The following is a 25698-nucleotide window of genomic DNA, read 5'->3' as shown; positions in this document are numbered from 1 at the left end:
TTCATGAACATTGAAAAGACGAAATAGACAAGGTAAGTCTCGGTGTTATGTTATTCTCAACACGGCCCGAAGCAACGTTTTCCAATCGAAAATCAAGTGTCATTTTTGTTGATCCTAGGCTAAAGTGCAGAACCAAATTTACAATTGCTTTTTTTGTAAGTTTGTTGTATACGTCAGAAATTATAATAAACAATGTTCGGCTAACAAGTCCCACTGTCAAGTTAGTTTATTAGAATAAATGTTCGGTTGAGTGAATTTACAAAAACCTGAAAAGATACAGGACAATAAGATTGAAAAAAATAAAATCATGTCCAATGGACTTAAATGAACTGCAGCAAACCGAAACCACTGAAACGAAACCGCCGAAAAAACCGAAACGGCCGAAACGAGAGGGCCTCAATGGGGTTAGCCGTAAAACGGCCAAAAATTTAGCCGTTAGGCGTAAAAATTAGAAAATTTTAACCGTTAACCGTAAAATATGTTAACCGTAAAAAATCGGTCAGTAATTATAAATAAACCAAACTAGTTCAGTCTAACCGGAGTGTTATTTAGGCTAACCGGAGTGCACTTTCAACTCCGGTTAGCCCAGTTTTAGCCTGAATAACACTCCGGTTAGCCTGTTTACGGTTAGGTCTCAGTATTTGTAATGGGTTTTGCTTGCTTCGGTGATTTGTTTCGTTCGCTCGTTTCGGCCGTTTTAGTTGTTTCGGCGTTTTCGTGTCGGTGGTTTGGCTAGTTTCTGTCGTTTCGTTTCGGTGGTTTCTTTCGGAAAGAAACCACTGAAACGAAACGACCGGTTGTTTCGGGTTTAAGTACATGCCCCAGCATTCTGTCAGTTTACCCTAGCAATTCGCCAGTACCTAGTTTATTTCAAGTTTCTTGCCTAAGATCAAAACATCACATAATTGTGTTTTATGGTGCCAGTTTTTCTAGCTATAAAAGACAGCTTTAACCGGTAATAATGATTTTGTGCTGAGGTCACCGTTCATGTCCTTCGAATAAACAGGAGCTTTCAACTCCTTCATTTGAAAGGAATCTGCTAAGTTTGTAACAGCCATGTCAGTTTTAAGAGAAGCGGTGGTTCTATGTCTGTTTTTCTGGCTTCTACAGCGCGTTCGTTCGCTCAACAATGGACTAGCACTCACTCCACCGAGTAAGTAGTAATGAATGCGCAGATTCTCATCTGTATGACTGTGCCTTCTACGATTCAGTCAAATATCTAGAGTATCTTATCCGTAGATTAGCTGCATAGACTGCATACGACTTATCTAAAGTTGCTATAATCTAGATGACAACGACGTTTATACAACACATGAAATCTACAACACATTGTCACTTATGTGGCCTTTATTTATAATTAATAACAAGTCACCGAGAAAAGATTGCTTTCTTTGTCTCTGTTTGGTACCTGTTAAGGGAACGTTTAAACACTGAAAGAAAATTAAATGAAGGTGTTTTATCTTAAGATTTATTGATCCAGATCTGCGATACATTCTTCGCTTAACAGAGCTTTATCGTTGTGATTTTCAGTCTCTTTAAATCAGTGCTATAATTATTTTACTCTAAGTGGAACTAGTAGGTCGTGATGGAGTTTTAAACTGGTGTAAATTTTAGCCGTCATGCAGCTGTCAAACAAGGAAAAAATTTTCGTCAACCGACATCGATGAGAATTATTTGTCAGACAGTCTTAGATTTATTATTTTGACAGCTCCTATTTAATTTTTTTTTTCATTGCACAAAATAAAGGCACTCAAATGAACGGTTTCTCTAAATTATTATTATTGTTTTGTAAGGCTAGAGCTTGTAAAGATATAACACGCACTATGATTGGCTAATAGTCGGGGCTGGATTTTCCTGTAATGGCCACGGGCATTATATGAACCTGATGAAGTCAGGCCGTGCCTGACGAAATATTGGAAGGAAATTATAATAGTTCAATATGGCTACCGTACGGTCAGCCTTTCTGTTGTTTTACTATTTGTTCGTATTTATACATTTTGCTGATCAGATCCACCAGGATCAGTTCTTCGTATTGTCCGTTGGCCCTTTCGCAAGTTAAAAGTGTTCATTATATGAATGCAGGCAACCTAACGCGACAAAGATGCCATATGCATGGTACATACTTCTTAATAAGCTCTAAACCGTACCGGTAAAATATCGTACCAGAATGACGGAATTCGGGCAATTTCCTCACTAAACTTTTTTTTTCTGTTCTACGTTTGTAGTGGGATGGATGTCGTGGGAGCGATTCCGTTGCGTCACGGATTGTGAGAATGATCCTCAAAACTGTATCAGGTAAATAGACACAACAGAACCGTGTTGCAGATCGAGTTGTGTGGTTTGATATAAGTGACTTTCTGTGCAGGACATAGCAGCTAACACAGTCTAATGTCTTTGATAGCGAGAGGCTGTACATGGAAATGGCTGATGCAATGTACTACGGTGGATACAGAGCTGCTGGTTATCAGTATGTCTGCATTGATGTAAGTGCTCCACAACACTGTAGAGAAGCATTCTCGTCCCCAGAGACGCTTGTCCCTCTTAGACGTCTGAGCGTGGGGCACAAGGAACAAGTGGCTCTGGACACATGATTCGGTGGCTAGTAGGCACAGACAGATTGTGCTCGGCAACTTTTGAGCAACTTTTGGCGTTTGTAGCAACTTTTTCCAATTTTAGCAACCTTGAGCAACTTTTGGCTTTCTGAGCAACTTTTGAGCAACTTTTGTATTGATATGGCTTATAAGAATCACAAAAATTAACATGTGATTGAAATTTTGAAAAGGAACCATCTATTTCTGTAAAAACATTGATACTTTGCATACTAGCAGGGAACGGGTGTCGAGGAGGTGTTGAGAGGACATCATAAGCCCACCTCGTCCCCAGTTATTTTCGGTTCATTACCACTGCCTGGTCGCCCAGGTTTTCTTGGCCTGGTTGCCCAGCGTCGGCAGTGTGTTCTTCAACTGTGCAAACCTTTTATAATATACATGTGCCCAAGATATACACTTCAGATTAATATATTGAACTTTCTTAAGTTCCAATTATCCAAAAAGAACAATGATTAATGATATTTAATAATATTTGTATGAAATACTAATATATTAAAGTAGCAACTTTTGAAGTTTTAGTAGCAACTTTTTGGGGTTTTTGGGCAACATTTTAGCAACTTTTTGGCTTAAAAAAGAGCAACTTTTCATGATTTTGCGAGCACAATCTGTCTAGGCCTAGTGGCTAGATTTTTAACGAAGAGAATTTAAATCTAGCCAATCAAATCAACCGTTGTAAAATACCTTACAACAAAGGAATTTTGAAACGGTTTATTTGATTTGCCAGATTTAAATTTCCTTTGTTAAAGGTCTAGCCACCATATCATGTGTTCCTTGTGCCCCTCGTTCCTTGTGCCCCAGGCTCAGCCGGCTAAGAGGGGAAAGCGGCCCTGGGGACGAGAATTTGTAGAAAAGAAGCTCAAACTGAACTGCTGGACTGCATGCGCAATACAAAACTTTTGAACGTGGATTTGTATATCAGCTAATGACGTTTTCACACTGTATTTCACAAAGCGTCCTGAAAGGGGGGGGTATAAATACCATTTCTCAGCCTATTGTTTTCCCAAATTTTCCAAATCCCAGTCCCAGTTCCATTGTTTTTCTTTTAGTTTGTGGTTCCTAGTCCCAGTAACCCAATCCCATTTTCCCAGTGATGGGGAACACTAACCCAAATACCAATTCCTATTTTATTTTGATTCCTTTCGATCCCTCTTCGCACAACTAGATTGAACACTAAATATCGAAGATGAAAGAGGAATAACGAAAATCCGTTATAAAAAAGAATTTTATGGTGGAAAAACTTTTTTACCAGACAATAGCGTTTTGGTACATACGGTGTGACGTCATGAAATCCAAAATGACGTCGTGCCATAACCATAAAGAAATGACCCTCTCTTGTACTGATAACTTGGTTTTTCCACTGTTTTCATCAGTTTCTGAATAACATTATTTTAAACTTTCCATATAGGACTGCTGGACAGCAATGAACCGAACAAAAGACGGTCGCCTGCAGGCTGATCCCAAACGATTTCCAAATGGCATAAAAAAGCTGGCAGATTATGTACGTAGGTCAAACAGTTTATTTTGTAGGGGTGACTATTGGGGTCAGTTTGCCTATTGTGATAGTATTGCGATAGTCGAATTACTATTGCAATACTATTGCGATAGTAGTGATACTATTGCGATAGTATTAGCGACTTAATAGCGTCGTAATCATTTCTTTCTCCAAGAAGGGAATGGAGTTAATATTCGAACCACCATTTTTAACACGGATAAGGCCCTGGAGACAAGCGACATCCGTGAAGTTTGCTTTTATGGCTTGTTATACAGTACGGATTCTGAAACAACGAACGGAAAGCCGAGAAACGACGGCAGAGAATTGAACAAGAGAGGCATTTTTCAATCAAGGAAAAAGTGCTACAGGACAACATTTGAAAAACTATCGTAACTATCGATAGTTAATGAAACTATCGTGCTTGTTATCGATAGTTGAATTTGCGATCGATGCATCGCTGTCGGAGCACTCCCAATCGCGATCGACTCGATCCCTATTATTTTGTGTTGTTTATTAGTACTTTCTTCACTCGAAATACCGTCTCAGGAAAATTGATAGAGCGAATCAAGGAGATATGCATCGTTTTTTTACAGGTTCATTCCAGGGGACTCAAACTTGGGATCTACGCAGGTAAAAGCAACATTTTGCTTTTTTGTCAGTTTTGCGGGGGTGGGGGTGGGGTGTTCTCTTTTGTTATCTTTTACTAATCTTTTTGAAACTCATTTATGCACATTGCAGATTATGGAACCAAGACATGTGCAGGGTACCCAGGAAGTATCAAACATATCAAGAAAGACGCACAGGTTACTAAGAATTGCCGGGTTCCTTTTCTAGTTGCAGGCTTCATACATTGACCATGTTGACTCACAAATTCAGCATGTCTCCGATTTCCTTTTTTCTCCAGACGTTTGCAGACTGGGGAGTTGATTATCTCAAGTTAGACGGTTGCTATGCCAACCCACGAAAAATGGACAAAGGATATCCAAAATTTGCCAGGGCGCTGAATAAAACCGGTCGGCCTATCATGTTCTCGTGTAGTTGGCCCGCTTATCAAGTCTATATGAATATCACAGTAAGTCTTACATTTACCAAGTCAGTGAAATAAGTTGTATCATTCTAAAATCAATACTGTTGATCCTAGTGACTTATGTAACTATGCAAGGACCACTCTGACAAACAGGATCCTACTTTGTTTACTCAAATCAAATCCCAGCTGTAGCTAGTATTTTACCTGATTTTATTTCCATTGGTTTCCGAGGGACGTGTCAAAACTCATTATTAACGAGATGCACTCTGATTGGCTAAAAATTCAGGCCCACACTCTGATTGGCTAAGTTTCGTTATTTCGTGAACGTTTATCACAAAGTATATGAATAGGCCAATGTATTATAAACGTTTTAAAAGCACTCCTGCTATACCGTAAAATTCCGATAAACCCCCACCCCCGCTTATAAGCCCCCCTGGTAAGCCCCCCCCCCTCCTAGATATAAGCCCCTCACTGCTGGATGGCAGTACTGAAAAGGGCTAAATGTTGCTGTAATGTTTAATAAACAAGCAGGAGTGCTTTATCAAATTTAAAACACGAGGCGCAGCCGAGTGTTTTAGACTTGATGAAGCACGATCTGCGAGTTTATTGAACGGCTTCAAAGACATTCCTAAATAAGCGTGTCCCAATAGAGTTCATATCATCGATGCCTCTGTGGCGTTGGAAATTAGCATACGAAAAAAATATTACGTAGAAAATAAGTATGCAAGAAAATCAAATCTCACACGTGTTTTGAACTGAACGAAGAGGACATGGCGTCCACTTCCAGGGCTTTTCGGAAGCCTAAAAATGCCCAGGAAGAGAGGAAATTATCAGAAAGTGCTACCCCAAAGTCAACACAGGCAGCGACAAAGTGGTCCTTGAAAATTTTTCGAGAATGGCAGAATGGTAGGAAAAACAGAAGTCCAGCAATCGAGCCTTGCGCCTTCAGAACTGACAACTCTAAAGTGCAATGCTTGGACACTGACATAACCAGTATACGACGGCTGAGTCATTGAACTTTTGGCAGATTAAATTTGCCGAAGAAGTGTGCAAAGAGAATGGTGAAAGGTACAGAATTTTTCTGGATCTGTATTTAACAACTGTACTATTAATTTTGTACAAAAGTAAATGTACTGCGTGTGTTAAGAACATTGAATATTCACCACCATTTGTTGTTTCAGTTGATGTATTGTTATTAATATTCATAAATCACGTGCAGTGACTTTATATCTGATAAAACACCGCATACTAATAAGGAAGAGGTTTTATCAATATAAAGTCGATCCACGTGACGTATTATCGACCAGTTGATAGGTTGATGGGCTTATGAATTATTAATGAGTTTTTGAATGACTATGAATTTTTAATTTAAAAACGTATTGCGATCAACACTAACGTGACTCGTTTCAAAACGTTTTTTTATTCCGCATATAAGCTCCCCCTCCTCCTCCCCGAATATAAGCCCTCCTGTTTATAAGCCCACCCAAAACCCCTTACGAAGTTGTATAAGCGCAGGGCTTATAACCGGAGTTTTACGGTATAAGAACATTGGAGAAATGTAGAACATACTCGCCTGCAACCCGTAACGTTTAGTTTTAAATGCCCGACGTCTAATTACAACAAGCTACATATTTTTTTCTATTTTTTTCTAATAACCATCTTCTTTATCCCCAGCCAAATTACAAGAAAATTGCAAAACACTGCAACTTATGGCGAAATTACGGTGATATTCAGGTAATTTCACGTCTTTGACACTTATATACGTACACTATTACTTTAGTTATACTGTTTTAGTTATTTCCAAGCATCTTGTTCCTTGTTTATGTTTCAAGTTCACATGAAATCTCACACATAACCGTCAGTGGCCTCAAAATTAGCAAGCTTACTTTAAGTGGGAGGAAAATCATGCGAGGGCCTATTGCTAACACGAGAGACGCGGTATCACGAGTTACTGAACGCTCTTTGGTTCGGAGCTTCTATTGACTGCTGTCGTTCAACAATTTTGCTTTGCAGGATTCGTTCCAAAGTGTTGTGGACATTTTTAACTGGTACGGTGACATGCAGGATGATTTGGTCCCAGCAGCTGGCAAAGGACACTGGAATGACCCTGATATGGTCAGTGGACTCTCGGCTCAATAAAGCATGACCCTTTGTCTGAGTGCCATACTACCCGTCTAACTTGTTTTCAAAGGATCTCTGGTTTTGCTATTCTATTTTGTTTAATCGTAGCTTGTGTGTGTGTTATCATAACTTTCTCAGTCTGCAGGGCCTTCTTTGCAATCACTGGGCAAATAGAAAGCAAGAGCCCATTTGTAAAAAGATATATTTGATGCTAAAACACCATAATTTTCCGCAATAAAAACCAGTCGTACTTAGCCTTTTTTTGTTTAAATTATTTCAGTTGATCATTGGAAACTTTGGCCTGAGCTATGAGCAGTCCAAGCTGCAGTTTGCTTTGTGGGCAATAATGGCATCTGTAAGTATTTAACATGGACTCCTATAGCAATTTGAAACCCAATACTAAAACCTAAGTAGTCACTGCCTTCGTGTTTAAGGAAATAAACCAATCAGAACTCTAGGAAAAGGCGTGCAACCAGTGGCGAGGGCGGGAAAACATGTAAACGAAAGCCTGTGGCAAACGCCAGAAAGATGTAATTCGCGGCAAGCGAGTGAAAACATGTGTCCTGTGGCAAATGCGTGAATAACTTTACCAGTTGCCCAGAGGGAATGGACGTAACATGACTAAATTAAAACGCGGGAGAACTTCAAAAGCTAAATTTCTCGCTGCTGTTTAAAGCAAGTTGTGCGAGTAGAGCTCGCACAACGTAAATGAAAAACATTCGTACGTTGTCTCGAGAAAGTAATTTCCTACTAAACCCAGTTGTCGACTATGAAATAATGATAATGAAATAATGATAATGAATTTATATAGCGCATTTTTCATATGTATATGTTCAAATGCGCTGTGCCGTACACATACTTTAATTTGCTACACAAGGCCAGACCACAACACCGGGAGCTTCGTGCCCTACTCTTTGCGAACTATTAAATAATGCTAGGCTATTATTGAAAAAAAAACTCCAATCAGAAGCAATAAATCTTGTATTAACAGTTTGTAAACTTTGTCAACAGCCTTTGTTGATGTCTAACGACTTGCGCGACATCGATTCAAGATCCAAAGACATTCTTCTCAACACGTGAGTAAAACAGTTACATTTCTGGCCAACCGGGTACATTAAACTATTTCACTTACTGAATAACTCTTATTAACATACTGCGCACTTTTTATTTGTAAGAGATCTGGAGTTTAAGTCGTGAGTTTAACTCCAACTCCTCGGTCATAGAAACAGCACTCCCCCCCCCCCCCCCAGACAGGGATGTGCTCGTCGGAAATTTTGAGAAAAGCCTCTAAAGGAGAGCAATCTGGGCGTGGCTCAAGCTATTTTTGACGAATTAAAGAACTCAAAATGCTGAAAATAGAATTATATTTCTCTATTTCTTCGGATGCAACCCGTTTAAAAACCTTTAATTCACATAGGAGTCCCCTGGGAAAAAGGCTCGTGTTAGTTAATTTGGGATTCTAACTATACAGACGTTCCCACAAGCTGCAAGCTTTAAAACAAAAACCGTATAGTTACCCTTTCAGATTAAGTGCGTACAATCACACTTCAGTCGGCCTTTTAAGCAAACCGCACGTTGCTTATAATTATGTCTTCTTACAGAGAAATCATCGCCGTAAACCAAGACAAACTTGGGAAGCAAGGAAAGCGCATAACAAAGGTAAAGTATAATGACAAATTTAAGAAAAATTATAGCGTTGTGCGTATGTGTCGAAGAAAAGCGAAGGATTTTCATATACCATTTGTTTTTGTTGTTTTTTTTTGGGTGAAATACGCGGTTTCCATGTGGGAGGCGCGGTGGCCTAATGGTTAGCGCGCTGGACTCCGGATCAAGCGTTCCGGGTTCGAACCCTGGCCTGGGTCATTGTGTTGTGTTCTTAAGCAAGACACTTTACTCTCATAGTGCCTCTCTCCACCCAGGAAAATAAGTGGGTACTCGCCAGTAACCGGCGAATAAATGCTGGGGGTAACCCTGCGATGGACTAACATCCCATCCAGGGGGGAGTAGAAATACTCCTAGTCGCTTCATGCTACTGAAACTGGGATAAGCTCCGGCCTGTATGGGCCACTAGGCTCGACGCAGACTTTACCTCTTACGCGGGCTACATGGTGTTCTGGTGTCAACGAAATAAATCGTGGTGGAATTGTCCGTGCACAACGGGAAATACAATCCCAAAAATCTATCAAAAAGCTTGGTACATTAAGTGCATTTGTTTATTGTTGCTTTTATCTCTCTAAAAACTGCAGGACAATACATCGTTTACGGAGATATGGTCCCGTCCCTTGTCAGACTGTGGCAGTGTTGCAGTAGTTCTTCTTAGTCTGAGATCGGATCTGCCTTCTAACGTGGAAGCCTCATTTTCTGATGTAAGTATATTTCTGTTTCCCTGTGGTCCCTTCCCCGTCGTGGGGGGGGGGGGGAGATTAATCGAGACTGCTGATGTACGGGGGACCATCACGGAGGACATAGTTTGTTCATGGTTTGATGCTGACTGGTTTTTGATGTTATTTTTCAAGACGTTTCGCCTTGTGCTTAATTAAACCTTCATCAGTTGAAGGCTTAATTTCAACTGATGAAGGCTTGAGCACAAGCCGAAACGTCTTGAAAAATAACATCAAACACAGTATAGCGGGATTTTACGAACCTCGTCCCCAGGGCGCTTTTCCCTTCAGAGCGGGACGGCCGCTCTGAAGGGAAAAACGTCCTGGGGACGAGTTTGGGATTTTACAGTAAACAACAATTAATGCATTATGGCCCACGTACCACTGCTAAAGTGCAGTTGAAACGACGTTATCTCGGGCTAATTTCTTGATTCTCATAGTACGGTCCCTGAGCTCTCCCTATTCCACAGGGCGAGAAACAGGGCGAGTTTATTTTTACAAGGAGAGTTCAAAGACTCACTGAAGACTAGACTACGATTCCTAAATACTATGTCCCAAAACAAGAGTGAGCTGCTTTTCCTTGTCACGCGAGAAAGTGCTCGCAGTCTATCCCCAACGAAGCACAATTACATTAAATCAGTAAGCAAAGTATCCCGCCGAGGCTGTATCCTAGGTTTTGGAAGGTACAATACATCCCACTCTGGATGAAGTATCCCTGGGCAGGAACTCCGGCAGTTCCAGTAGCCCAGTAATGGATGTTTCTCTAATCAGCCCGACCATGGATTATGGTGTGCCCCATCCAGACCAAGTAACCGGGGTTATATCCCCTTCTGACCCTTGGGATATAGCCCCTATTGCTACTAACTGTTCTTTTTTGCAATGACAGGTTGGGATTTCAACAAAAAGTGCCTGCGTACGCGACCTATTTGCCCATCAACCATTAGGAATGTACAATAAATCGTTCACGGCAAAAGTGAACCCCAGTGGAGTGGTCATGGTCAAGTTGACGCCACTCTGCGAAGACAAACATACTAATAAAAAAGACAGCCATAAACGTTGTTGCTTAACGAGCTGTTGATTAAATTTTATGCATTTTCTACTGTATTTTCACGAAAACATCAATAAAATTAACCAAAGAACTATCCAACAACAACAAGCTTTATTTGCATGACTGTAAATTTGTTACAATATTGCAAAAGCGTAAACTTATTTAGTAATAATAATAATAAAAATAATAAAATAATAATATATAGTAAAAAAACAAAAATGATTCATATAAAATTAATTACATTGATAGTATTTTGTTACGTAAATCAAAACAAGATGATATAAATTTAATCAATTGCATGGTCACAAAATGATCGGGAGAATTCATTAATTCTAAAATCAAGTCAGGCACTGGTAGTTGGCTGACATTTAAGATGATAGGCTGTATTGTCTTGTAAAAGTTATTTCTTATTGTTGCATATTTGGAACAATAAAAGAGAAAATGAATTTCATCTTTGGTTTTATTACAATCACAGACCGGGCAGAGCCTATTATGTCTGGGCGTATTGTTATATCTGCCTAGTTCGATCATTAACTTATGATTGCTAATACGTAATTTAGCTAATGTTCTCCTACCAGAAACTCTCCTAGTTAACTCTAGATAATTGGAGGTAGCATATTCGTTCTTAAAAGATCTATAAAATTCTAGTTTTTGAGAATGCTGTAGAGTATGCTGCCAATACGAAATATATTTCTGTTTCATTAACTGCAGTGTCTTGCTGTGTCTACTAAATCAGGATTAAAATTACCAAAATAAAAATATTCGGATATCTTCATAAGATTAGAGTAAAAACTATTTTTACCAGCGGTGTGAAGTTCTAATGAAATTAAAAAAGACTGTCTAACAAAAGAATCCGGTTGCTTTTCTTGGAGATATATCAAATAATTGAGGATTCTTTGATTAATGGTGATAAGGAGAGGAAATCGACCAAGCTCAGCTCTACATGCAACATTAGAAGCCTTATTACTGACTTCAAGATAGCGTTTACAAAACTGTAGATGTGTTCTTTCAATTTGTGAACCATCCCAGGCCTTAAAATCAGATTTTACATAACCACCCCAAATTTCACTATTATAGAGCAGAATTGGAGATATCATTGCATCAAAGATTTTACAGGCAAGAGAAGGTTTCAATCTACTAAAATTTGTGTGTCGTCTCAAACTAAAAAGTGCATGAAGTCCTTTCTCTTTTAGGTGATCAAGTGAGATTTTAAAATTTCCTGTAGAAGATATTTTGGTTCCTAAATAAGTGTAATCTTGTACAACATCAATTGTTTGATTTCCTATGTAAAATACATGTTCAGTACATTTTTTCGCACGTTTTTGAAAAACCATTATCTTGGTTTTTTTTGGGATTTACGCTCAACATCCACGTGTTGCAGTATGTGTCTAATGTGTTAAGACAGTTTTGCAAATCTGTTTTGGAACGTGATAAAATAATTAAATCGTCGGCATATAGTAGAGCGTTTAATTTTGTACCGTTTGGTAGGACAAAAGGATCAGACAGAATATTTTCAAATGAGAACGGTAAATCGTTAATATTTTAACTTTTTAACTTTTAACTTTTAACTTTTAAATTTTTAACTTTTTTAACTGTATTATTTTGGCACCTTCAACACATTTTCCTGGTGGACGTTCCTCTCTGGTTGGCAGCTTCCGAGAAGACAAGAAGCAGGCGACCAGAAAGTAGGGCTCTCCACAAGTTGCTCGGCAACTTTTTGGCAACTTTTCATGATTCGAGCAACTTTTTCCCCTTCGAGCAACTTTTTTCCTCTCGAGCAACTTGTTGCATTTTGAGAAATTTCCAGACCGAAGATCTCCGAAGATTATCCGAGTGTTGTTCAACGGCAATACGAACGTTTCCGAAGATTTACGAAGTTTGCCGAAGACTTTCGAGGAACATCTGAAGACATTTCAACTTTCGGCTCATTTTGCATTAAAACATTACAAAACTCATCAGCAAACATGACGTCATTGGTATCTTCACGATTTTTCTCAGTTGAAGAACTCCTTGTTATTTAACAAATTTCCCCCTCAATATGTTATTTAGATACTTCTTTTGCTGTAAAATTGCATAAAACCGCTTAGAAATCTTACTCTCAAAGGGAAATTAGCATATATTTAGAGAAATTCTCGTGATTAGAAGTAGCGTTTTGGATTTTTTTTGAGCAACTTTCGAGCAACTTTTATTGTCAGAAGTAACTTTTTTAGATTTTTGGAGCAACTTTTGAGCAACGTTTTGAGAAATTACGGGCAACTTTTTGGAAATCTAGAGCAACTTGTGGAAAGCCCTACCAGAAAGGGACGGCTGAAATTCAGGCCGATACTTCGGCTTCAACTGAAAAACGATAGATACTGTTGGAAATAAGTACATGTATTAGTGGAAATCCTTAATTTGGAATTGATAAAATGCAATCTTGTAACCCGGGGTGGGGGTACTCCCTATAATGGCCTATACAGGGAGGCTCCGCCCAAAAGGTGTACCTTTTTCAGGCTTCAGGTATATAAAAGGGTAGGGATTTCACAACTTTAGGTATACGAAAGGGTATTGAGATCTGTCATTTTGGTTTTTGAAAGGGCCTTTCATTAAAATATTTCGAACGGATGCAATTTATGGCTGTATTATTTCAATTAATTAAGCGCTACTTGAAAATGACAAGAAAACGTCATTGAAAAGACGAAATAGACAAGGTAAGTCTCGGTGTTATGTTATTCTCAACCCGGCCCGAAGCAACGTTTTCCAATCGAAAATCAAGTGTCATTTTTGTTGATCCTAGGCTAAAGTGCAGAACCAAATTTACAATTGCTTTTTTTGTAAGTTTGTTGTATACGTCAGAAATTATAATAAACAATGTTCGGCTAACAAGTCCCACTGTCAAGTTAGTTTATTAGAATAAATGTTCGGTTGAGTGAATTTACAAAAAACCTGAAGAGATACAGGACAATAAGATTGAAAAAAATAAAATCATGTCCAATGGACTTAAATGAACTGCAGCAAACCGAAACCACTGAAACGAAACCGCCGAAAAAACCGAAACGGCCGAAACGAGAGGGCCTCAATGGGGTTAGCCGTAAAACGGCCAAAAATTTAGCCGTTAGGCGTAAAAATTAGAAAATTTTAACCGTTAACCGTAAAATATTGTTAACCGTAACAAATCGGTCAGTAATTATAAATAAACCAAACTAGTTCAGTCTAACCGGAGTGTTATTTAGGCTAACCGGAGTGCACTTTCAACTCCGGTTAGCCCAGTTTTAGCCTGAATAACACTCCGGTTAGCCTGTTTACGGTTAGGTCTCAGTATTTGTAATGGGTTTTGCTTGCTTCGGTGATTTGTTTCGTTCGCTCGTTTCGGCCGTTTTGGTTGTTTCGGCGTTTTCGTGTCGGTGGTTTGGCTAGTTTCTGTCGTTTCGTTTCGGTGGTTTCTTTCGAAACGAAACGACCGGTTGTTTCGGGTTTAAGTACATGCCCCAGCATTCTGTCAGTTTACCCTAGCAATTCGCCAGTACCTAGTTTATTTCAAGTTTCTTGCCTAAGATCAAAACATCACATAATTGTGTTTTATGGTGCCAGTTTTTCTAGCTATAAAAGACAGCTTTAACCGGTAATAATGATTTTGTACTGAGGTCACCGTTCATGTCCTTCGAATAAACAGGAGCTTTCAACTCCTTCATTTGAAAGGAATCTGCTAAGTTTGTAACAGCCATGTCAGTTTTAAGAGAAGCGGTGGTTCTATGTCTGTTTTTCTGGCTTCTACAGCGCGTTCGTTCGCTCAACAATGGACTAGCACTCACTCCACCGAGTAAGTAGTAATGAATGCGCAGATTCTCATCTGTATGACTGTGCCTTCTACGATTCAGTCAAATATCTAGAGTATCTTATCCGTAGATTAACTGCATAGACTGCATACGACTTATATAAAGTTGCTATAATCTAGATGACAACGACGTTTATACAACACATGAAATCTACAACACATTGTCACTTATGTGGCCTTTATTTATAATTAATAACAAGTCACCGAGAAAAGATTGCTTTCTTTGTCTCTGTTTGGTACCTGTTAAGGGAACGTTTAAACACTGAAAGAAAATTAAATGAAGGTGTTTTATCTTAAGATTTATTGATCCAGATATGCGATACATTCTTCGCTTAACAGAGCTTTATCGTTGTGATTTTCAGTCTCTATAAATCAGTGCTATAATTATTTTACTCTAAGTGGAACTAGTAGGTCGTGATGGAGTTTTAAACTGGTGTAAATTTTAGCCGTCAGTTGTCAAACAAGGAAAAAATTTTCGTCAACCGACATCGATGAGAATCATTTGTCAGACAGTCTTAGATTTATTATTTTGACAGCTCCTATTTAATTTTTTTTCATTGCACAAAATAAAGGCACTCAAATGAATGGTTTCTCTAAATTATTATTATTGTTTTGTAAGGCTAGAGCTTGTAAAGATATAACACGCACTATGATTGGCTAATAGTCGGGGCTGGATTTTCCTGTAATGGCCACGGGCATTATATGAACCTGATGAAGTCAGGCCGTGCCTGACGAAATATTGGAAGGAAATTATAATAGTTCAATATGGCTACCGTACGGTCAGCCTTTCTGTTGTTTTACTATTTGTTCGTATTTATACATTTTGCTGATCAGATCCACCAGGATCAGTTCTTGGTATTGTCCGTTGGCCCTTTCGCAAGTTAAAAGTGTTCATTATATTAATGCAGGCAACATAACGCGACAAAGATGCCATATGCATGGTACATACTTCTTAATAAGCTCTAAACCGTACCGGTAAAATATCGTACCAGAATGACGGAATTCGGGCAATTTCCTCACTAAACTTTTTTTTTCTGTTCTACGTTTGTAGTGGGATGGATGTCGTGGGAGCGATTCCGTTGCGTCACGGATTGTGAGAATGATCCTCAAAACTGTATCAGGTAAATAGACACAACAGAACCGTGTTGCAGATCGAGTTGTGTGGTTTGATATAAGTGACTTTCTGTGCAGGACATAGCAGCTAACACAGTCTAATGTCTTTGATAGCGAGAGGCTGTACATGGAAATGGCTGATGCAATGTACTACGGTGGATACAGAGCTGCTGGTTATCAGTATGTCTGCATTGATGTAAGTGCTCCACAACACTGTAGAAAAGCATTCTCGTCCCCAGAGACGCTTGTCCCTCTTAGACGTCTGAGCGTGGGGCACAAGGAACAAGTGGCTCTGGACACATGATTCGGTGGCTAGTAGGCACAGACAGATTGTGCTCGGCAACTTTTGAGCAACTTTTGGCGTTTGGAGCAACTTTTTCCAATTTTAGCAACCTTGAGCAACTTTTGGCTTTCTGAGCAACTTTTGAGCAACTTTGTATTGATATGGCTTATAAGAATCACAAAAATTAACATGTGATTGAAATTTTGAAAAGGAACCATCTATTTCTGTAAAAACATTGATACTTTGCATACTAGCAGGGAACGGGTGTCGAGGAGGTGTTGAGAGGACATCATAAGCCCACCTCGTCCCCAGTTATTTTCGGTTCACTGCCACTGCCTGGTCGCCCAGGCTTTCTTGGCCTGGTTGCCCAGCGTCGGCAGCGTGTTCTTCAACTGTGCAAACCTTTTATAATATACATGTGCCCAAGATATACACTTCAGATTAATATATTGAACTTTCTTAAGTTCCAATTATCCAAAAAGAACAATGATTAATGATATTTAATAATATTTGTATGAAATACTAATATATTAAAGTAGTAACTTTTGAAGTTTTAGTAGCGGCAACTTTTTGGGGTTTTTGGGCAACATTTTAGCAACTTTTTGGCTTAAAAAAGAGCAACTTTTCATGATTTTGCGAGCACAATCTGTCTAGGCCTAGTGGCTAGATTTTTAACGAAGAGAATTTAAATCTAGCCAATCAAATCAACCGTTGTAAAATACCTTACAACAAAGGAATTTTGAAACGGTTTATTTGATTTGCCAGATTTAAATTTCCTTTCGGTTAAAGGTCTAGCCACCATATCATGTGTTCCTTGTGCCCCTCGTTCCTTGTGCCCCAGGCTCAGCCGGCTAAGAGGGGCAAGCGGCCCTGGGGACAAGAATTTGTAGAAAAGAAGCTCAAACTGAACTGCTGGACTGCATGCGCAATACAAAACTTTTGAACGTGGATTTGTATATCAGCTAATGACGTTTTCACACAGTATTTCACAAAGCGTCCTGAAAGGGGGGGGGCGGTATAAATACCATTTCCCAGCCTATTGTTTTCCCAAATTTTCCAAATCCCAGTCCCAGTTCCATTGTTTTTCTTTTAGTTTGTGGTTCCTAGTCCCAGTAACCCAATCCCATTTTCCCAGTGATGGGGAACACTAACCCAAATACCAATTCCTATTTTATTTTGATTCCTTTCGATCCCTCTTCGCACAAGTAGATTGAACACTAAATATCGAAGATGAAAGAGGAATAACGAAAATCCGTTATAAAAAAGAATTTTATGGTGGAAAAACTTTTTTACCAGACAATAGCGTTTTGGTACATACGGTGTGACGTCATGAAATCCAAAATGACGTCGTGCCATAACCATCAAGAAATGACCCTCTCTTGTACTGATAACTTGGTTTTTCCACTGTTTTCATCAGTTTCTGAATAACATTATTTTAAACTTTCCATATAGGACTGCTGGACAGCAATGAACCGAACAAAAGACGGTCGCCTGCAGGCTGATCCCAAACGATTTCCAAATGGCATAAAAAAGCTGGCAGATTATGTACGTAGGTCAAACAGTTTATTTTGTAGGGGTGACTATTGAGCTCATTTTGCCTATTGTGATAGTATTGCGATAGTCGAATTACTATTGCAATACTATTGCGATAGTAGTGACACTATGCACCATTTTTAACACGGATAAGGCCCTAGAGACGAGTCACGTCCTTGAAGTTTGCTTTTATAGCTTGTTATACAGTACGGATTCTGAAACAACGAACAGAAAGCCGAGAAACGACGGCAGAGAACAAGAAAGCATTTTTCAATCAAGGAAAAAGTGCTACAGGACAACATTTGAAAAGCTATCGTAACTATCGATAGTTAATGAAACTATCGTGCTTGTTATCGATAGTTGAATTTGCGATCGATGCATCGCTGTCGGAGCACTCCCAATCGCGATCGACTCGATCCCTATTATTTTGTGTTGTTTATTAGTACTTTCTTCACTCGAAATACCGTCTCAGGAAAATTGATAGAGCGAATCAAGGAGATATGCATCGTTTTTTTACAGGTTCATTCCAGGGGGCTCAAACTTGGGATCTACGCAGGTAAAAGCAACATTTTGCTTTTTTGTCAGTTTTGCGGGGGTGGGGGTGGGGTGTTCTCTTTTGTTATCTTTTACTAATCTTTTTGAAACTCATTTATGCACATTGCAGATTATGGAACCAAGACATGTGCAGGGTACCCAGGAAGTATCAAACATATCAAGAAAGACGCACAGGTTACTAAGAATTGCCGGGTTCCTTTTCTAGTTGCAGGCTTCATACATTGACCATGTTGACTCACCAATTCAGCATGTCTCCGATTTCCTTTTTTCTCCAGACGTTTGCAGACTGGGGAGTTGATTATCTCAAGTTAGACGGTTGCTATGCCAACCCACGAAAAATGGACAAAGGATATCCAAAATTTGCCAGGGCGCTGAATAAAACCGGTCGGCCTATCATGTTCTCGTGTAGTTGGCCCGCTTATCAAGTCTATATGAATATCACAGTAAGTCTTACATTTACCAAGTCAGCGAAATAAGTTGTATCATTCTAAAATCAATACTGTTGATCCTAGTGACTTATGTAACTATGCAAGGACCACTCTGACAAACAGCATCCTACTTTGTTTTGGTGCATGCGGATTCTTACTCAAATCAAATCCCAGCTGTAGCTAGTATTTTATCTGATTTTTTTTTCCATTGGTTTCTGAGGGACGTGTCAAAACCCATTATTAACGAAATGCACTCTGATTGGCTAAAAATTCAGGCCCACACTCTGATTGGCTAAGTTTCGTCAATTCGTTAACGTTTATCACAAAGTATATGAATAGGCCAATGTATTATATACTGTTTCAAAACACTCCGGCTATATAAGAACATTGAAGAAACGTAGAAATTACTCGCCTGCAACCCGTACTTTTCAGTTTCAAAAGCCAGCCGTCTTATTACAACAAGCTACATATTTTTTTCCGATTTTTTTTCTAATTACCACCTTCTTCATCCCTAGCCAGACTACAAGAAAATTGCAAAACACTGCAACTTATGGCGAAATTACGCTGATATTCAGGTAATTTCACGTCTTTGTCACTTACATACATATATTTCTTTAAGGTTGGTTCTCACATGATCGCTCCGATCTTTTCTATCACAACGATCGTTTGCAAATAATGAGACGATCGTAGGCGATCGAAGCGATTGGAAGCGATCCGGGGTTCTCTTATGAACGTCCCGATCGCCTGGTATGAGCGAAGACCTACGTAAAACAATCATTTTGGCCTTAGATCCAACACAATGGCTGATATTGCAGATTTACGGCGAAGAAGGAAAAGAGAAGCTAGAAGTAGAGAACACGGGCGATCTAAGCGATCGTGATCGCCCCAATCGCCGCAGACGGTGTAATGTTCTCATATTATCGCTCCGATTGCAGAAAACTTTTTGAAGTGATAGAGACGATAGAAACAATCGGGGCGGTTATATGAGAACCAGCCTTTTAGGGAATTTAAGTTATTTCCAAGCATCTTGTTCCTTGTTTTTGCTTCAAGTTCGCATGCAATCTCACACATAACCGACAGTGGCATCAAAATTAGCTAGCTTACATTTTAGTTGGGGGTGGGGGGGGGGGTCATATGAGGGCCTATTGCTAACACGAGTTACTGAATGGACGCTTTTTGGTTCGGAGCTTCTATTGACTGCTGTCATTCAACAATTTTGCTTTGCAGGATTCGTTCCAAAGTGTTGTGGACATTTTTAACTGGTACGGTGACATGCAGGATGATTTGGTCCCAGCAGCAGGCAAAGGACACTGGAATGACCCTGATATGGTCAGTGGACACTCTCTTCTTTATACCACGCCAACTGTGTGCCATTCTATTCGTATAAAGTATTTCTGGTTTTGCCATTTTATTTTGTTTAGACTTAGCTTGAACGTGTGTTATCAAAACTTCCTCAGTTCTCAGAGCCTTCTCTGCAATCGCTGAACATGGAAAGATATATTTGATGCCAAGGTGCCATATAATCTTCCGCAATGAAAATCAGTCGTACTAAGTCTTTTTTTGTTTAAATTATTTCAGTTGATCATTGGAAACTTTGGCCTCAGCTATGAGCAGTCCAAGCTGCAGTTTGCTTTGTGGGCAATAATGGCATCTGTAAGTATCTAATATGGACTTCTATAGCAATTAGAAACCCAAAACTACAACCTAAGTAGTCACTGCCTTCGTGTTAAAGACAACAAACCAATCAGAACTCGAGGCAAAGGCATGCAACCAGTGGTAAGGGCGGGAAAACACGTAACTAGCGAAATGCGCGCAAAAACAGACAACCTGTGGCAAACGCAAGAAACCTGTGGCAAGCGTGTGAAACGTGTGTCCTGTGCTTATAAACGCGTGAATTACTTGACAAGTTGCCCAGCGGAAATAGACATAACATGACTAATCTGTGAAAAGCGTTGAGAACAGCTAACTCTCTCGCTGCTCCTATTGAGTGAAGCAAGTTGTGCGAGTAGAGCTCTCACAACTTAAAAAAGTCTCTCAAAAAAGTCGCGGTTTTTTATTTAATCTAGTTGTGCCCGCTTTCAAATAAATGTTAGGTGGTTATTTGATACATAACTGCTTCAATCAGAAGCAACAAATCTTGTATCAACAGATTTAAACTTTGTCAACAGCCTTTGCTGATGTCTAACGACTTGCGTGACATCGATCAAAGATCCAAAGACATTCTTCTCAACACGTGAGTAAAACAGTCACAGTTCTGGCCAACCGGGTACATCAAATAATTTAACTTCACCAACGTACTCCTGACTCGTCCCCAGTCTGACTCACGACGGACTCAAAAGACGACAAGGGAAGAGTCAGCTACGCCCTCTATATTTGTAAGAGATTCGGTGTTTAAATCCATTATTGATATCCTGCCATTGATGCCAATAGCTGGATTTGCTGGGTTTGTTCTCGGTAGTCGCGAGGTTAACTACAACTCCTCGGTCATAGAATTAAGCCCCTAAAGGAGATCAATCTGCGCGTGGCTCAAGTTATTTTTGACCCATAAAAGATACCAAAATGCTGAAAAAAGAATTCATATTTCTATATTATCGTATCGTGTGCAACCCTAAACGAGGCCTTGAGGACTAAAAACCTTTCATGTGGGAGTTGGTAGTTGAGATTCTAACTATGCAGTCGGTCCCGCAAGCTTTACAACACAAACCGTATAATTACCCTTTCATATTAAGTGCGTACAACCTTACTTCAGTCGGCCTTATATTCACTCATTAAACAAACTGCACGTTGCTTATGTTTTCTTACAGAGAAGTTATCGCCGTTAACCAAGACAGACTGGGAAAGCAAGGAAAGCGCGTAACAAAGGTAAAGTATAATGACGTATAATTATGACAAATTTAAGGATAATTATGCCGTTGTGTGTATGTGCCCAAGAAAAGCGAAGTATTTTCATGTGTCTTTGGGGGTGAAATACGCCGGCTGCATGTGGAAGGCGCGGTCACGTGGTTAGCGCGCTGGACTCCGGATCGGGCAGTCCGGGTTCGAGCCCTGGCCTGGATCATTGCGTTGTGTTCTTGGGCAAGAGACTTAACTCTCATAGTGCCTCTCTCCACCCAGGTGTATAAATGGGTACCGGTGAATTAATGCTGGGGGGTAACCCTGCGATGGACTAGCATCCCATCCAGGGCGGAGTAGAAATATTCCTAGTCGCTTCATGCTACTGAAGCCGGGATAAGCTCCGGCCTGTACGGGCCACCAGCTTCGACGCAGACTTTACCTATTTCGCGGGCTACGTGGGTTTCTGGTGTCTAAGAAATAAATTGTGGTGGTATTAATCGTGCACAACGGGAAATACAACCTCAATCACCTATCGAAAAGCTTGGTACATTTGAATGCAACTTTTGCCTCTTTATTTGGTCATTTGACCAACTGTTTAAGCCTTTGTTTATTGTTGCTTTTATCTCTCTAAAAACTGCAGGACAATACATCGTTTACGGAGATATGGTCCCGTCCCTTGTCAGACTGTGGCAGTGTTGCAGTAGTTCTTCTTAGTCTGAGATCGGATCTGCCTTCTAACGTGGAAGCCTTATTTTCTGATGTAAGCATATTTCTGGTCCCTTCCCGTCGTGGGGGGAGAGATTAATCGAGACTGCTGATGTATGGGGGACCATCACGGAAGACATAGTTTGTTAATGGTTTGATGCTGACTGGTTTTTGATGTTATTTTTCAAGACGTTTCGGCTAGTGCTTAATTAAACCTTCATCAGTTGAAGGCTTAATTTCAACTGATGAAGGCTTGAGCACAAGCCGAAACGTCTTGAAAAATAACATCAAACACAGTATAGCGGGATTTTACCAACCTCGTCCCCAGGGCGCTTTACCCTTCAGAGCGGGACGGCCGCTCTGAAGGGAAAAACGTCCTGGGGACGAGTTTGGGATTTTACAGTGCAGTTGAAACGACGTTATCTCGGGCTAATTTCTTGATTCTCATAGTACGTACGGTCCCTGAGCTCTCCCTATTCCAACGAAACAGGGCGAGTTTATTTTTACAAGGAGAGTTCAAAGACTCACTGAAGACTAGACTACGATTCCTAAATACTATGTCCCAAAACAAGAGTGAGCTGCTTTTCCTTATCACGCGAGAAAGTGCTCGCAGTCTATCCCCAACGAAGCACAATAACATTAAATCAGTAAGCAAAGTATTCCGCCGAGGCTGTATCCTAGGTTTTGGAAGGTACAATACAAGCTAATACATCCCACTCTGGATGAAATATCCCTGGGCAGCAACTCCGGCAGTTCCAGTAGCCCAGTAATGGATGTTTCTCTAATCAGCCCGACCATAGATTATGGTGTGCCCCATCCAGACCAAGTAACCGGGGTTATATCCCCTTCTGACCCTTGGGATATAGCCCCTATTGCTACTAACTGTTTTTTTTTTTTTTTTTTTTTTTTGCAATGACAGGTTGGGATTTCAACAAAAAGTGCCTGCGTACGCGACCTATTTGCCCACCAACCATTAGGAATGTATAATAAATCGTTCACGGCAAAAGTGAACCCCAGTGGAGTGGTCATGGTCAAGTTGACGCCACTCTGCGAAGACAAACATACTAATAAAAAAGACAGCCATAAACGTTGTTGCTTAACGAGCTGTTGATTAAATTTTATGCATTTTCTACTGTATTTTCACGAAAACATCAATAAAATTAACCAAAGAACTATCCAACAACAACAAGCTTTATTTGCATGACTGTAAATTTGTTACAATATTGCAAAAGCGTAAACTTATTTAGTAATAATAAATAAAAATAATAAAATAATAATATATAGTAAAAAACAAAAATGATTCATATAAAATTAATTACATTGATAGTATTTTGTTACGTAAATCAAAACAAGATGATATAAATTTAATCAATTGCATGGTCACAAAATGATCGGGAGAATTCATTAATTCTAAAATCAAGTCAGGCACTGGTAGTTGGCTGACATTTAAGATGATAGGCTGTATTGTCTTGTAAAAGTTATTTCTTATTGTTGCATATTTGGAACAATAAAAGAGAAAATGAATTTCATCTTTGGTTTTATTACAATCACAGACCGGGCAGAGCCTATTATGTCTGGGCGTATTGTTATATCTGCCTAGTTCGATCATTAACTTATGATTGCTAATACGTAATTTAGCTAATGTTCTCCTACCAGAAACTCTCCTAGTTAACTCTAGATAATTGGAGGTAGCATATTCGTTCTTAAAAGATCTATAAAATTCTAGTTTTTGAGAATGCTGTAGAGTATGCTGCCAATACGAAATATATTTCTGTTTCATTAACTGCAGAAACATTGTCACTTTTGCTGTGTCTACTAAATCAGGATTAAAATTACCAAAATAAAAATATTCGGATATCTTCATAAGATTAGAGTAAAAACTATTTTTACCAGCGGTGTGAAGTTCTAATGAAATTAAAAAAGACTGTCTAACAAAAGAATCCGGTTGCTTTTCTTGGAGATATATCAAATAATTGAGGATTCTTTGATTAATGGTGATAAGGAGAGGAAATCGACAAAGCTCAGCTCTACATGCAACATTAGAAGCCTTATTACTGACTTCAAGATAGCGTTTACAAAACTGTAGATGTGTTCTTTCAATTTGTGAACCATCCCAGGCCTTAAAATCAGATTTTACATAACCACCCCAAATTTCACTATTATAGAGCAGAATTGGAGATATCATTGCATCAAAGATTTTACAGGCAAGAGAAGGTTTCAATCTACTAAAATTTGTGTGTCGTCTCAAACTAAAAAGTGCATGAAGTCCTTTCTCTTTTAGGTGATCAAGTGAGATTTTAAAATTTCCTGTAGAAGATATTTTGGTTCCTAAATAAGTGTAATCTTGTACAACATCAATTGTTTGATTTCCTATGTAAAATACATGTTCAGTACATTTTTTCGCACGTTTTTGAAAAACCATTATCTTGGTTTTTTTGGGATTTACGCTCAACATCCACGTGTTGCAGTATGTGTCTAATGTGTTAAGACAGTTTTGCAAATCTGTTTTGGAACGTGATAAAATAATTAAATCGTCGGCATATAGTAGAGCGTTTAATTTTGTACCGTTTGGTAGGACAAAAGGATCAGACAGAATATTTTCAAATGAGAACGGTAAATCGTTAATATTTTAACTTTTTAACTTTTAACTTTTAACTTTTAAATTTTTAACTTTTTTAACTGTATTATTTTGGCACCTTCAACACATTTTCCTGGTGGACGTTCCTCTCTGGTTGGCAGCTTCCGAGAAGACAAGAAGCAGGCGACCAGAAAGTAGGGCTCTCCACAAGTTGCTCGGCAACTTTTTGGCAACTTTTCATGATTCGAGCAACTTTTTCCCCTTCGAGCAACTTTTTTCCTCTCGAGCAACTTGTTGCATTTTGAGAAATTTCCAGACCGAAGATCTCCGAAGATTATCCGAGTGTTGTTCAACGGCAATACGAACGTTTCCGAAGATTTACGAAGTTTGCCGAAGACTTTCGAGGAACATCTGAAGACATTTCAACTTTCGGCTCATTTTGCATTAAAACATTACAAAACTCATCAGCAAACATGACGTCATTGGTATCTTCACGAGTTTCTCAGTTGAAGAACTCCTTGTTATTTAACAAATTTCCCCCTCAATATGTTATTTAGATACTTCTTTTGCTGTAAAATTGCATAAAACCGCTTAGAAATCTTACTCTCAAAGGGAAATTAGCATATATTTAGAGAAATTCTCGTGATTAGAAGTAGCGTTTTGGATTTTTTTTGAGCAACTTTCGAGCAACTTTTATTGTCAGAAGTAACTTTTTTAGATTTTTGGAGCAACTTTTGAGCAACGTTTTGAGAAATTACGGGCAACTTTTTGGAAATCTAGAGCAACTTGTGGAAAGCCCTACCAGAAAGGGAAGGCTGAAATTCAGGCCGATACTTCGGCTTCAACTGAAAAAAAGATAGATACTGTTGGAAATAAGTACATGTATTAGTGGAAATCCTTAATTTGGAATTGATAAAGTGCAATCTTGTAACCCGGGGTGGGGGTACTCCCTATAATGGCCTATACAGGGAGGCTCCGCCCAAAAGGTGTACCTTTTTCAGGCTTCAGGTATATAAAAGGGTAGGGATTTCACAACTTTAGGTATACGAAAGGGTATTGAGATCTGTCATTTTGGTTTTTGAAAGGGCCTTTCATTAAAATATTTCGAACGGATGCAATTTATGGCTGTATTATTTCAATTAATTAAGCGCTACTTGAAAATGACAAGAAAACGTC

The 25698-nt window shown here is 39.2% G+C and overlaps 3 protein-coding genes across 3 annotated transcripts in view; 2 read left to right on the top strand and 1 right to left on the bottom strand.

The window, feature by feature from the left end:
- LOC144648597 (uncharacterized) overlaps positions 1-25698 on the bottom strand; it is a 701885-nt gene that overhangs the window by 222434 nt on the left and 453753 nt on the right.
- Positions 1022-10772, top strand: LOC144659844 (alpha-N-acetylgalactosaminidase-like). The gene is made up of 14 exons (XM_078520400.1): positions 1022-1153; positions 2226-2295; positions 2402-2483; positions 4015-4107; positions 4695-4731; positions 4840-4904; positions 5006-5173; positions 6803-6862; positions 7142-7243; positions 7530-7604; positions 8261-8325; positions 8851-8908; positions 9496-9615; positions 10517-10772. Exons 1-14 carry the CDS (start codon positions 1057-1059, stop codon positions 10706-10708), a joined length of 1284 nt encoding a protein of 427 aa, XP_078376526.1. The 5' UTR covers positions 1022-1056; the 3' UTR covers positions 10709-10772.
- LOC144648093 (alpha-N-acetylgalactosaminidase-like) lies at positions 14319-23119 on the top strand. Its single transcript, XM_078507730.1, has 14 exons — positions 14319-14477; positions 15544-15613; positions 15720-15801; positions 17341-17433; positions 17941-17977; positions 18086-18150; positions 18252-18419; positions 18920-18979; positions 19632-19733; positions 19983-20057; positions 20573-20637; positions 21209-21266; positions 21880-21999; positions 22864-23119. The coding sequence occupies exons 1-14, from the start codon at positions 14381-14383 to the stop codon at positions 23053-23055; spliced, it is 1284 nt and encodes a 427-aa protein (XP_078363856.1). The 5' UTR covers positions 14319-14380; the 3' UTR covers positions 23056-23119.

The sequence above is a fragment of the Oculina patagonica genome, chromosome 1 (assembly GCF_052425735.1).
Source record: "Oculina patagonica isolate OP01 chromosome 1, crgOcupat, whole genome shotgun sequence".
NCBI classification, from domain to species: Eukaryota; Metazoa; Cnidaria; class Anthozoa; order Scleractinia; family Oculinidae; genus Oculina; species Oculina patagonica.
The sequence above is the reverse complement of the archived record's forward strand: the minus strand, read 5'-3'. Positions and strand labels throughout refer to the sequence as shown.